This window comes from Carassius gibelio, chromosome A24 (assembly GCF_023724105.1).
Source record: "Carassius gibelio isolate Cgi1373 ecotype wild population from Czech Republic chromosome A24, carGib1.2-hapl.c, whole genome shotgun sequence".
Classification (NCBI taxonomy): domain Eukaryota; kingdom Metazoa; phylum Chordata; class Actinopteri; order Cypriniformes; family Cyprinidae; genus Carassius; species Carassius gibelio.
This window is the reverse complement of record NC_068394.1, coordinates 2,928,529-2,943,394: the sequence shown is the minus strand read 5'-3', so window position 1 is coordinate 2,943,394 and position 14,866 is coordinate 2,928,529. Positions and strand designations below refer to the sequence as shown.

General features: G+C 38.3%; 1 protein-coding gene across 2 annotated transcripts; it reads left to right on the top strand.

Annotated features, from left to right (window-relative positions):
• The first annotated feature begins 90 nt into the window (after window positions 1-90).
• Window positions 91-14,253, top strand: LOC127945943 (C1q-related factor-like). 2 transcript variants are annotated; one of them, XR_008150980.1, is made up of 5 exons: window positions 91-231; window positions 9,336-10,087; window positions 13,101-13,317; window positions 13,434-13,472; window positions 13,563-14,253. XR_008150980.1 is itself a non-coding variant. In XM_052542153.1 (4 exons), the coding sequence occupies exons 1-3, from the start codon at window positions 210-212 to the stop codon at window positions 13,278-13,280; spliced, it is 954 nt and encodes a 317-aa protein (XP_052398113.1). In that variant the 5' UTR covers window positions 91-209; the 3' UTR covers window positions 13,281-13,317; window positions 13,434-14,253. The 2 variants fall into 2 exon arrangements, 1 of the variants encoding a protein (XP_052398113.1); XM_052542153.1 differs by having other exon boundaries at window positions 13,434-14,253.
• The last annotated feature ends 613 nt before the right edge of the window (window positions 14,254-14,866 follow it).

Below are 14,866 nucleotides of genomic sequence, written 5' to 3'. Positions count from 1 at the left end.
TGATTAGTAACAATGACACATTAATAAATTATTACGATAATCTTTTATGGAAAAACGCTTTGAGCATGCGCACATCCTGAGCGCAGAGGGCGGGAAACTCTATGGAAAATCATTACAGAGCATTCAGAAATGTGGAGTAACTTTGAGGTGAAAGTGCAGAACCCAAGGATGAGACTGTAAACTTCGACCTGCATACTCCTAAATGTGGTATGTTTGGTAAATTTTTAATTGGTAAGTTCACGAGGCATCACACGACCTGTTTGTCTGTGTTGCTTACATATGTATTACCAATGAGTGCTGGCAAGTCTAAAACGACAAATGTTGTGCTATTTTATTTTGAACGATGTCTTAAATACAGTATTTATCTCAAGTTACTCCTCGGCCATTTAGTAATAAGAGCAAACTGCCACACGATGGCGACAAGTAAATATTGTGGATGAGCTCAAGACAAATCAACAATTAATCCACGTTTTCAAGTTCATTTTCAGTCATTGTAGTCTACTACAGACTGGGGAGTCTAACACCTCTCAACCTCTCATTTATGATTTGGACCATTTCATAGTGAATCCAAGCTTATTTCTGGTCTGAGGAGGTTGGTGCTTCCACAAAGATGTAACTTCTGAATGTTTGCCCTCTTTATCCACAATCATTAATTTTTTTAAGATAATAAATGTCCAAATGTGTTACAAATGTATGCTAGTTTAGTTAATATAGATGGGAATCCAATTTGATAAATTGAACTGAATAAAAATATAAAAACTAATATAATCCAGATCAGTTGTAAATCATTTTAAAAAATCAAAATAATCATCAGACAAATGTGTGTTGTTTAGTTTCAGATAAATATGTGTCTCATAGTCTTTTTTAACTATGTCCAAACCAACCACTTAACAATAATTAGGAAATATTTTGTGAAATTAGATGCATCTTTATGCAAGTGAAGAGTATTTGTCTGTATTTGTGTGTGAATATGGAAGATATCCACAGATTTAATTCAAACAGTAACATGTCATCTAGATCTCAAGCACAGATTCTGAGTAATGTGTGTGCATCTACAAACAGCCTGCAACGCAAACTCAAACTGACACGTCGCTCTGTGTGGTGGGTGGAAAACACAAAGCACACACAGAAACACACTGATCTGTGGGCAGGTACCATTCTGACATCAAAAAAGTCCGCTTTGGCTTGCTACTGTTTGTGTGTGTGTGTGTGTGTGTGTGTGTGTGTGAGTGAGTGTTTGCGGTCCATGCCGTAGGAAGCAGGCATGTAAATCAAAAGCATCTTGATTTCCATTTTGATCTTATTCTGAGGTTTAAGGCCTCCACAGAGACAACAATCACTCCTAATAATACTAAGACAAGTGAATCTTTGCTTTATTAAACCTTGAACCAAAACAGCAATTCAGTGAGAGTAAATAACCTTTGGTTTGTAAACAATATAATGTTTAATTCATAAGGACTGAAAGAAATGAACATCTCCCAAAAACATGCAGTTTGTTTTGTTAATTGGTTTGGCTAATTTTTGCATACACTTAATGAAAAGTAATATAATGTTTTACATAAAACACGCAGAACCCAGAAGTTGAAGGTGAAAGTGTCTTTTTACAATGCACAATATATTGTCATTATATTGATTATCGGCTGATATTAGAGATTAATTTATTGGGATCAGTATTTATGAAAGCCCATTTCCACCACATATAAAAAATTTAATCATTATTTTGACATATTATGTCATAATTATGAGACGCGTCTCATAATTTAAACTTTTTACATCAATTTTATGTCAGTGTGTCGGAAGTAGATATTGGACATTTAATTGTAAATTATTATTTTTCTTTATTTTTACATTTATTTGCTGTCATATAAAATTCTTAATGTTTATTTTATACTGATCTTTATAATTTGGTGATGCCTAAATTTACTTGTTTATTTTAGTAATTTAATATTTATGTAAACAAAAGTTTTAGTATTAGTTGTTCATTGGTTTCTAGCCATAATAAAAATATTTATTAATCAAAATAGTTAATAACGTTGGGCAGTATTTTAATATGTGCATTCATATCTATTCTCTTTTTATTCCTGCTATGTGTAACAACACAAACACATACAAACGACATAATTTCTTTGCATTTAAAGAGCAATATAAGACAAAAAAAATTCCTAATTCATACCTAAATATGCATGTGAAGTAGTGTCAAGTTTGGCCATTAGAGACACAATGATATTTATTGGATTTTTTTTTTTTTTCAGGTCACCTTGACTATGAGAAAAAAAACTTTCCAGGGTACGTTAAGAAAAATGCAGAGAAATTGTGCATGCATTTTTCAGGGTTCTTTTATGTTGTAACACAGCACAAAAACATGATAATAAAAATGAATGTAGGGAATTCGAGGAAGGTCTATTTCCTGATGTTTTCACTTCTCCCTTCGAAGCTGTTTGTGACATTGCAGAATGTCTCCTAGAATATTTTTCAGTATGTGTTCCTCAGATGCAGTGGTCATAAAACAGTGTGAGTTATGCTGTGTGAATGCATTGTGTAACTGGTGAGATGATGCTAAAATGACTGGACAGCTGTTTTTAATGCTTTTCATCGTTTTTAAAGTTACCAGCTATTTCTTTTCCTCTGTGTGCTGCAAGACATAGAGACAACTCCAGAAAAACCCACACATATATGTTCATGCATGCAGACACTGAGCACATGCATGCAAACACAGCTCCTAAGATCATCCTCGCTTACATTATGGTCTGTCCGGCCCAGCCTGAGGTTTAACTGTACATTATGTTTGCTTTCAAGTAAAATCGAAATAAGAAACAAGAAATCCCCCCTCGCTCAAGGATGAGCAGGACGCGTGCATCTCTCTGGGGGCTTGTTACTGACTCAAGGGGCTTGTTGTTCTCAGCTGGCGGAGGCATAGAGAGGACAAGAGCAGTGGAGGAAGTAAATTACATAGGGAGGGCTGGAAAAGTCTCTGTTCTTGTCGCATTACTGCGGCCGGCGTCAAGGGCACCGCAGCCTCGGTTTGAGTCACTGCGCTCGGAGCTCCACATGGCCTTCGTTTCCTGCAGCCAATGATCAACATTCTCTCTGTTTCAGTGACTCACCGTGATAGTCAGCAACCCTCCCCTAGTCTTCATCATGTCCCATGACAGCATCACAAACCACAAGAGTGGATGGAAAAGTATGCAATGTCGGTGTGAAAACTCCCCTTTGGTTTTAGACTTGTGTACGGTGGAACAAATGAAAGGCACCGTGAAGTTAGACAGAGAAAAACCCTGGAGCAACATAAATTTAAAGGAATAGTTCACCCAAAAATGATTTAATCACCCTCATGTCCTTCCAAACCTGTATGACTTTTTTTATGCTGTATAGAATTTAAAAGATGTTTTAGGAAGTGTTTTATCCATACCATGAAATTGGTGGGGTCCAAAATAACATTGGATGCCATTAACTTTCATTGTATACATGTAAAACTGAGTAATTTTTCAAAGCATTTTCCAAATAAGAATGTAAGTTTGGTTTGGAAAGACATGGGGATTGAGATTTTTTTTTGGGGGGGGTGGGGGGGGGTTCGTCACTTTACGTGTTTTCCTCAGGTGACTCCTCATGGCTTATTAGCTATTCTCTATTCCCTTTAACTGCTAAACCATTGCAACCAGGGACTTGAAATGAAAAACAATGAATAAAATTCTGATTTCATTTTACTTTTGTAATGCAAAATATTTCTGAATGAACTTCGGTTGGATATCATTTTAAAATGATGAGAAAATTCACTTTTTATATGTACGTAATTTGTGTAAAAAAGGAATTATTTTTGATAAGTAAATAAAATCCATTTTGTTTAGTGTTATTCTAGTTTTGTTTACAAACTATTGTATTTTTTTATTAATAATTAGAATTTTAGTTTTAAATTTGTGTATTTTCAGTTTAATTCATAGTCATTTTGGGTGCGTTTACATGACAATGATCTACTAAAAATGTCGAAATGTTTTTCCTTTGTGGTTTGCGTACAGATGACAATGTTGTCAAAATGATCCCTGTTCACATGGATCCACACACGTTGTAAAGAAACACTACGCACACACTTAATATGCTTGTGCATGATGTCACCATTTCCACAAATTAGCATTTTTGTAGTTTACACAAAGATAATAATGGTAACTTTTTCAAATATTACACTTTGAAGTCCTCTTTTCAAAAGTTTTGTTGAAAACAGTATTATGTAAATGCCCCCCTTTTGTGCTTTTGTAATTTTTATTATTACTTTATAACTCATTTTGGTTAGTTGGCAAGGCAACATAACTAATTTTCATTGAGTTTTTCCATCTACTGTTTATATTTTATTTTGGCTTTATATTAATTACAAAAAATTTTTTAAAATGGTTTTGGTTTTGATTAACGATAATAACCCTGGTTTGATTACAGCCCCTACAGCTGCAATGGGATGTCTTTTGCGTTGGCTGGGAATCAGACTCAGGTGTCCTGCATGGAAAATTCTACCACGGTATTAGTAATGTGCCCATCTAAAGCCCAAGGCTGTGCATTTCCAAGCAGGTCTTCTTTCAGACCCGACATTCATTAAATAAATGGCCAGAAAGGACCTGTAATAAACCAGCAACCTCAGGAAACCATTTACCACCTGCTTCAACGGCTGTGTGATCTTGAGCTCTTCGCTTAAGGTTGGTGCAGGCAGTGCTGTTTTTTTTTTTATCCTTAAAGGGGGGGTGAAATGCTATTTCATGCATACTGAGTTTTTTACTCTGTTAAAGAGTTGGATTCCCATGCTAAACATGGACAAAGTTTCAAAAATTGAGTTGTACGTTTGAAGGAGTATTTTTGTTTGTCACAAGTTTCGGAAAGCTTTTTTAGAGTATGGGTCTGTGTGACGTTAGATGGAGCGGAATTTCCTTATATGGGTCCTAAGTGCACTTCTAAGAGCGCGCGCTCCCGTATAGCAGAGCACAGACATTCACTGACCAGAGCGAGAGCGAAATGTCACAAAAGGAGTGTGTTTTTGGTTGCCAGGGCAAGACAACACTGCACAGATTACCAAAAAAAAAAAAAAAAAACAGCATTAAGGGACCAGTGGATGGAGTTTATTTTTACAGAGCATCAACGGAGTTGTGCAAGTGTTTGTTCCCTGCATTTCGAAGATGCTTGTTTTACAAACAAGGCCCAGTTTGACGCCGGATCTGCGTATCGTTTACTTCTTAAGGATAATGCAGTCCCAACGAAAAAGGGTCACGATCGTGTGTTGGAACCGCATGCGGTGAGTAAAACTGCTTCAAATATCTCTGTGTTGTTAACTTAGCTATCGGCCCGTAAGCACATCAAGTAAACACTTCCCACATGTACACCTTTAAAGAAAAAAAAAAAGACGACATAAAGTGGAACTTAGTCATTTTCCAAAACCACTAAGCAAATATATACAGTTTCAATACATACCACATAGAGACGTCATTGCTGATGCTGCTCTTGTTAAATTTCAGCCTCTGGATCTGATTCTGGATCATAAATAAACGGCTGAATCTGACTGTTAGCCATGGTTTGTTTTGAATGATGGGTTTTCCCTCACGGTAATGTCACAGTTTCCAGACGCTGTCAATGCAAAAGCCTACTGGCGCTCGTGATTCTTTAGCTCCGCCCACATGTCACGCCTCCAGCCGCTCGTGTTTTTCCAAAAAAAAAACGGAACAGACTATCTTTCTCTTATAATTATAATAAAACTAAAGACTTTTTGGAGTTATGAAGGATGCAGTACTACTCTATAGGTACTCAAGGTACCCCCCTTTAATGATTGTTGCTTGACAGAAATGCTTAATTTGAATGTGATGTAAGTTGCTTTAGAAAACCGCATCTGTTAAATGCATAAAATGCAAATTAAATGAGATCTTGCATAAAAGCTTGTGGTCCAGACTGTGTGATGTACATCTAAGGAGTTTGCTCGTGTTTGCTCTAGTCAGGTTTTGACATCCTCATTGACATGCATGACAAAGAATTAAAGTGATTGAACTGCATGAAGGGGATTTGTGGACCGCTCATTCCTCAAAGTGAACTTAAGGTCAATTTTAAGTGATTATAAATGTAAAGAAAAATCACCAAGATTTGTACCGACTTTTATTGTCTTACTCACGGAGTACGTCATTAATTGCAGTTCAAACCAATTCTTAATTAGATGACCGTCATAGGAGCAGCCACAGAGCAGGATTATTTCTGACACTCTCATCAGAACTTCGTTGGAGGCTAAAATTCATAACATAGTGATTAATTATTCGCTGGTGAGCATGTCACTCTGAACTTTCAAAGACTTGTTATGGAACCTGATTTCATACACTGGGCTTTAGTAAATTGGGATGATGAAGAAGTCTGAGCCATAATCCACCTTTCACATCTCATAGTGTTTATTTCTTGATCTTTTCAGGTACATGCCATGGGGAAGTCGGAGTTGCACTGAGTTGCATGCAATTTGGATCAAAATAGCTCTTGAATGACCAAATGTAATGTAAATATTCTAATCTCCATACATCTATGTTCATTACAGCCAGTGATTTAAGTGGGCCAGTACGCACCGGTACTCAGTACCGCCACTTCAAAAATATAGCTCTTGAGTGGTCCACCACCTCTCCGTGCGCCCAGAACGTGCTTTTAGCGTACCAGTACATTCATTTGGACATCGGTTTTAATAGAGGTTTTAATCCTTTGCCTTCACTGCCGCTTTTCAGAGCGCCCTTCACAATGCACGCTTCCTAATTCTTCCTAGTTCGGAGTATGGAGCGTGAATCATTTGAACCAGTTTTGGAGTTCGGAGCGGGTTCGCGAATCATTTGAGTCAGTTTGGGAGTTCGGAGCGGGATCGCGAATCATTTGAGTCAGTTAGGGAGTTCGGAGCGGGTTCGCGAATCATTGAGTCAGTTTGGGGATCGCAAATCATTTGAATCAATTCGAGAGTTCGTATACGGTTCGCGAATCATTTGATTCAGTTCGGGAGTTCAAAGCGGGTTCGCGAATCATTTGAGTCAGTTCGGGAGTTCAAAGCGGGTTCGCGAATCATTTGAGTCAGTTTGGGGATCGCGAATCATTTGAATCAGTTCGGGAGTTCGGAGTGGGATCGCGAATCATTTGATTCAGTTCGGGAGTTCGTAGCGGGTTTGCGAATCATTTGAGTCAGTTCGGGAGTTCAAAGCGGGTTCGCAAATCATTTGAGTCAGTTCGGGAGTTCAAAGCGGGTTCGCGAATCATTTGAGTCAGTTTGGGGATCGCGAATCATTTGAATCAGTTCGGGAGTTTGGAGTGGGATCGCGAATCATTTGAGTCAGTTCGGGAGTTAAAAGCGGATTCGCAAATCATTTGAGTCAGTTTGGGGATCGCGAATTATTTGAATCAGTTCGGAAGTTCGTAGCGGGTTTGCGAATCATTTGAGTCAGTTCGGGAGTTCAAAGCGGGTTCGCGAATCATTTGAGTCAGTTCGGGAGTTCAAAGCGGGTTCGCGAATCATTTGAGTCAGTTTGGGGATCGCGAATCATTTGAATCAGTTCGGGAGTTTGGAGTGGGATCGCGAATCATTTGAGTCAGTTCGGGAGTTAAAAGCGGATTCGCAAATCATTTGAGTCAGTTTGGGGATCGCGAAATGAAATATGTGATGAGCGAAAACTTTACAGATGAGAAACCGACTGCTACCTCGTGACCTTTTGTAAACTGTATTTATGACAAAGAACTGCACAGATATGGATATTCTAACAATCTATCGATAAACACACACCTTGTGTCCTCTGTTTGTTTAAGTGCGCATGCGCTGCTCCGTTCGCGGTTTGCGCCTCTGCGGATTGAAGAGCGCGCTGAAAGACGGGAGGAGACCGGTCTGACGCTGGTTTCATGTGAAATTTAAGCGGACTGACTCTGAGGCGATCGGATACCGCTTCCATACCCAACCCTACTTTTAAGAAATATATTTTTTGATAAACGAACCCAAAACTGTCTGTCCTGGCTGGACTGTGATGTGATTTGTGTCACGTGCAGGTGCGATGGATCGCGTACAAACCAATAGGGTGTCGGAATGGTATATGTTAATACTTCTCATCCAACCACAATCAAATTCACTCCATCCGGATGGCGCGATTTATCTGGATAGTTTTTTTTTTTTTTTTTTTTTTTTTGAATGATGACAAGCCGGAATGAAAACAAGCCGAAATGAAAAAGCAGTAACGAAGCTATTTTTAAAATGTAAGGAGTAGAAAGTACAGATACTTGCCTGAAAATGTAAGGAGTAGAAGTAAAAAGTCGGCTGAAAAATAATCACTCAAGTAAAGTATAGATACCCCAAATTTCTACTTAAGTACAGTAACGAAGTATTTGTACTTCGTTACTTGACACCTCTGTATATATATATATATATATATATATATATATATATATATATATATATATATATATTTTGCCTATAATAGAGTACCGGCACCTCTTTTGGGCCACTTAAAGCACTGATTACAGCAGCCTGCTATTCCTGGGACACTTGGATCATGGCACAAGACAACAAATGATCACCAACTCTTATACAAGTTAGCATTTATTTAATGAAATTAGACAATTATGCACACACCCGTAGTGTGTTCTCATAATCCGAGTAAGCTAAGGAAGAATTGCTATGTGTTTAGTGCACATAAAAAAACTATGACATAATTGCATAACGATGCCAAGAAGATTCATTGAGGGTAGTTTTGAGAGACGGAGAAAGATTGAAGCAGAAAAAACATTTTGCTTGCACTCAGCAGGTGTCCCTTTCAATTAACTGATGCTTAGAATGCATCCGTCATATTTACTTGGCCATCACGCAGACAGAGAAAACATACTATCTCTTCCCTGTCTTCCTTCTCCTTTGGTGTTTGAACTATCCACCACGTCTAAACCCTGCCATCGTGTCTTACTGTTCAACAAGTGGAAAATCAAATCATATTTCAAAACACTGCACAAAAAACACACTTAAGGGACTTGGCATTGGGTTTCTCCAAATACCCTTCTTTCTCTCTGATTATCTCTCGCTCTCTCTCACTGTTTCTTCATTTGCAGAATGCCTCCTCCCACTTGTCCTTTTTGAGTCATACAAAGAAACCCACTAGAAGGGCATTCTCTCTCTGTCTCTCTCAATCCTACTTCTTTCCTCAACGCCCAAACACTTCTTTCCACTCACCTGCTGAAACAGTGAATGCTCTCTCTCATTCTCTCGCTCTTTCAAACATACACACACACACACACTCATCTGATATCCCTTGTGGTTCTCATTTTCCCTCTCATCTCTGTGAGCACCTGACACTGAGGGAGCTTTTCCCTCTCACTTCCAGAGGTCAATATTCCGGCTTGCGGCGAGAGCTCCGTGCTGGCGGCACAGCCGCTTTCCCGCTTCAGCCTGGGACGGAAGACCCTGCTGGGGGCTGGCGTGGCTGTCATGCTGCTCTTGGTGTTGGTGGTTCTCATTCCTGTTCTGGTTCATCTGGCGGGAAGCAGTGAAAACGGAGGTCAGTATGAGATGCTCGGCACTTGCCGAATGGTCTGCGATCCATTCTTGGAAAAAACTGGCACTGTGGCCGGTATCGGTACAGGCACGGCTATAACTAATACTCAGTTGGAAGCTGAGGCGCTGACTGATCATAGCATGGGACCCCCTTTGCCCACCTATGCCCACGGACCACAGGGCAAACCCGGCCGCCAAGGAAAACCAGGGCTACCAGGACCTCCGGGACCTCCAGGACCACCCGGAGAGCCAGGTCCTCCAGGACCAATGGGGCCACCGGGAAATAAAAACCAGACAGAACGACCGGACATTGCTCTGGGTGGAAGAACAGCTACGGGAATGGGGACAGCTGTCTATAGCATGGGACCCCGCGTGGCCTTTTACGCAGGTCTGCGAAACCCACAGGAGGGCTATGAGGTTCTGAGGTTTGACGACATAGTTACAAACATTGGGAATAACTACGATGGATCGACTGGGAAATTTGTGTGCAAGTTTCCAGGAACGTACTTCTTCACATACAATGTCCTCATGAGAGGAGGTGATGGAACTAGTATGTGGGCGGATCTTATGAAAAATGGACAGGTAAGAGTTTTGCTGCTAACACACCTGTACTGAGGTTTATGAAAACATATTTTATAATACAATTTTACTGTAATAATAATGATGTATTTCACTACACTGTAAAGAGATTTAGAAAATTATTTACTATTATTAATATAACTGAATCAAACTTAATACAAATCTTAAAATCTGAATTGTTTTATTTACATATTTAATTTTTTTTGTCATATTATGTTGTACACAACATGTGCTACTCATGCCGTACCTGACCATGAATAATGCCTATAGCTATTATCAGAGGGAACAAAAAAAGATTTACAGTACACACATTTCTTGCAGATTCAGTCCCAAAAGTATAGGTCTGTTTCACATTGCAATAGCGTTTATGTCTGTTTTAATGGAAAGATAAGGTGCATATTATTCCAGCAGCATATGCAATTCAAAAATTACTTAACAATGACGAACCACAGACTGCCGATGTGATTCCTCGAGTTTCTGAATAATTTTATTTGAGTGGGTTTCAATTTGAATATTCGAAGGATGTCCCGTATGTAATGGAGAGTGCGTTTAGGGTTGCTTTCAAGCAAAGATCAGTTTCATGTTTGAGATGAACTTCTGTCATGTCTGTGGTCAATGTAAACTGTAAACAAGGAAAGGTTTCAGTGAACCAAGAGTTCGCCTCTAGTCAGGAGGGCTGCTGCGCGTGCGCATGTGCGTGTGTGTGTGTGTGTGTGTGTGTGTGTGTGTGTGTGTACATACTATGCTTGTCTTCTGGCATCCCTCAGTGTGTCATTCTGAATCAGGGCCCTTCTTAAACACCCACAGCCACTCAAACACATACACAAATTCACTATGAGTCTTTCACACAGGCAAAATAAATACTTTAAAGATGCCACACACATCAGAATATGCATTGAAGCCTGCCTAATGATTTTAAGATGTGTGTGTGTGCATATATATTATTTTTCTATCGTGAAAAGCTTATAAATGCAAGATTTAAAGGTGTTTTACTTCTTTACAGGAAAAATATAGTTCATAAGTAAGATTGGTGGAACCAAATGTAAAAGAAATGGTCAGCCATATATAACTCTGTTTACCCATCTATTTATACATATATAGTATACATATATAAATAATATATGAACCGCAACAGCAACACCAAATACTTGAGTATCTTTGTGACATGAAGTCTTGACACAAACACTGCACACATGGCTAATCTGAATATATATTTGAGGCGTTATTTATATCTGAATATATATTTAGGCGCTAATTATAATTCCCTCGTGCTTGTTCAGTCATGCACATGGAAGCACACATGACAGACATGTATAAAATACACACCCACGCATGTTGTGTGCTTGAGTCAGCTGTGTTACTCATATGAGCGCAGGGATGGCCCACAGCGACAGCATTTCACCGTCTGACTGATGCCCTCAGATCTGAGCGACTTCGGTCCCTGTCCATCAAACAATTAAATGACAAAATCGCCCATCCTCTCAGGCTCCCAAATAAACACATTTAAAGCTCTTTTCATCCCATTAGCTCAAACTTACTTAAAGTTGTTCGCCCAAACCTGAATGCTTTCAAAGGGGAGGTCGCTTGTTTTATTTATAGAGGTACGAAATAATAAGGAGAGTGATGGGAATGTGCCACATACTGGATGCAAGCTCACTATTCACAGTGAGAAGCAGCTTGATCTGTCAGTTCTTTTACAAAGTCCCTTTTAAGGCACTCAATTGCCATCTGGTAAAACGCCTGACAGCCTTTTTCTACATAGGCGATAGCCATTCAATTACAGGTTATATGCAGTTGAATGAAGAAAAAACTAAATCACCTAAAGTTCTTGACAAAAATGTCCATTTTCGATTGCTTATTACAGACCTGGCAATGGCATGACAAGTTATGCTTCTTAAGTTATGCTTTCTGTTGACTGACCATTTTGCATTCAAGGTGTCTTTATTTTAATAGTGGATTTCAGTAACATATACCAGATTGCACCATGCTAATTTCATTTAGAATTCATTTTGGCTGTGCCATTTACTTAATGCAATGCACATGCAAATACATATACCTGAGAATTTTTCTTTTTTTAATGCAGCTTTCATGTTATTCATTATATTGTATATTAATGCATGTTAGTTTTATCAGAATTGTTGAGATCATGTATGATTGTTTAAGGCTTGAAACCACATTTCCTTTATAGGATTCTTGTATTTAAATGAACTGAGGAACATCCAATTCTTGTTCGTCTCCAGCTTTACTTCGGATTGCATTTTCATGATTAAATTTTTTAAAAAGGTCTGCTTTAGAAGAAGCACAGATAAACCATCAGCTATTCGAAACGGATACATGAAAACATTGTAAGCTCATTTTAATCTGTCGGGAAAAGTACAGCTGGTAATTTAAGTGTGTCAGACAGTATGTCCTCAAAGTAATGAGATTATATGGTATTGCATAAGAAGGAAGAAAAAACAAAACAAATCAGTGTTTCAGTCACCTAGAAAAGCTGTAAAGAAATTCTTCATCCAAAAATGAAAGTTATGTTATTTGTTTACCTGTTTGTCATGTAAAATGCATAAGATAAATATATATACATATAACCATTTTTCAAAAGAAGGCTCTTTTATGCTAACCAGGCATAATATTAAAAAAATGTATGCATAATATTAATACTTTTTACTAAAAAAGTAATATTGTGAAATATTATTACAATTTAAAATAATGTTTATTTTTTATATATACTTTCAAATGGAATTTATTCCTGTGATCATCAAAGAAACTTAAAATGTAAATATTTTTTAACATAATTTATAAGTGTCTTTACTGTCACTTTTGACCAAGCTATTGTGTTCTTTTCTCATTTTGTAAAAAAACAACTTTACTGAGCCCAAATTTTAAAAGATACAGTTTATACATAGATATAATTAGTCACTCAGTTTCATGTTTTTTTTTTCTTTCTAAAAACTGAACAGCTGCATTAAATGTCACATTGAGCTGAAGGTCTCTCTTGTTCCTCTTCCTCTCTTTGCAGGTGAGAGCCAGTGCCATCGCTCAGGATCAGGATCAGAGTTATGACTACGCCTCAAACACCGTCATCCTGCACCTCGACCCCGGGGACGAGATCTTCATCAAGCTGGACGGTGGGAAAGCGCACGGCGGGAACAGCAACAAGTACAGCACATTCGCTGGCTTCATTCTGTACAGTGACTAGAGGTCAAAAGGTCACCGAATTCAGTCTCAGTCTGTAGGTAAGAGATGTTAGGGGGTCTTCATTGATTTAGGTTGTACATCTGATGCTTTAACACCCCTGACATGTTTTGGATTTTCTTTTTCTCTTTTACCTCTACGGTTTTGTTTGCTACAGGGTATTTTCATCTGAAATTCAACAGCTATACACTCATGAGTGAGTCACAAAACACAAAATAATTTGTTTAAAGGGTCAAATGATTCACTATGCCCCCTGAAGGTAATGGCTCTATATGTTTTGTTGTAGTAGTCATGTGGTTTTAAAGCCTGGATCCCACGAGAACACAACAGGAAGTGGTTTTTGACTTTTGAATCTGCCCCAAAACCTTTAACAGACACACATGAAATCATCCAGAACGAGAGAGCCGGGCTTCAGGGTTTCATCAGAGTCGAAGCAAACCAAAGCCCAGTCAAGTGAGTGCTGATATTTCATTATGACGTTGTCTTTGTATGTATGATCAATCTGTGAATCTCCACTGATGTTTATCAATGTCTCCGACATAATGTGAAGTGAATGACCTTAAATGATACCCTAAATCTTAAAGAGGTTTTGACTGCTGTAGAATACACTCCCTGAGAATCTGTTGCAAATCATAGTAGTGCATCTGTATGTGATTGCTGTGTGGATGTGGAAGTACTAACACAAATAAAGCTTAGCATTCATTTCAGCTCATTACTAAAACTAAACCCGTTTATTGCTGTTTCTACCAATGAATTATGAAGTATGTGGCCCACTAAAAGTAACCACTTAACAAAGGAGATCTATAATACATTGTAACTGTAACAGTGATGCTGGTTTATGATGATGACGAACACTATCTTAAATGATGTCCTGTATATATATATCGCAATCGTCGTGACCTGTAAAATGTATCTAAATATCTAAATGTAACAGCTTATAGATATTTGCTTTTGCTAATAAATGGGATTTTTTCTAACACTTTGGATCACTCGATTGATTGTAAAGTGATGCGTGGAGTGCTGTATGTTCTGTTGTCTACATAGACAGCTGTCTACTAAGGAAGCATCCTAACACAAAGAAATAGATGAACAAAATTAAAATGTACTCAACCTCAGGCCATCCAAGATGTAAATGAGTTTCTTCATTAGATTTGGAGAAATGTAGCATTACATCACTTGCTCACCGAATGGTTCTCTGCAGTAAATGGGTGCCGTCAGAATGAGTCCAAACATTCCAATAATCCAAAAGTAATCCAGTCCAGTAGTCAAAATCTTGTGAAGTGAAAATACGTGTGTTTGTAAGAAACATCATTAACTTCAAACTGAAATGACCTTTTTACTATAGAGAGCGCAATAAAATGGATTAAGACTCATATTTTAGCAGGAAGCAACAGCTGAAGTTTAAAACATCTTTAGGTATGTGACAACATGCAGCTTTTAGATCATTTAGACTACTTGTGGATTATTGTGATGTTTTCATCAGCTGTTTGGACTCTCAATCTGACGGCACCCATCCACCGCAGAGGATCCATTGGTGAGCAACTGATGCAATGCTACATTTCTTCAACATCTGTTCCCATCAATTCTTGA

Bases quoted from the DNA above. Each gene is read 5' to 3' on its own strand.
- LOC127945943 (XM_052542153.1), top strand. From the start codon at position 210: ATGTTTGGTAAATTTTTAATTG. The intron at 232-9,335 runs GTAAGTTCACGA...TCTCACTTCCAG, and splicing joins GTTTGGTAAATTTTTAATTG to AGGTCAATATTCCGGCTTGC. The intron at 10,088-13,100 runs GTAAGAGTTTTG...CTCTCTTTGCAG, and splicing joins ATCTTATGAAAAATGGACAG to GTGAGAGCCAGTGCCATCGC.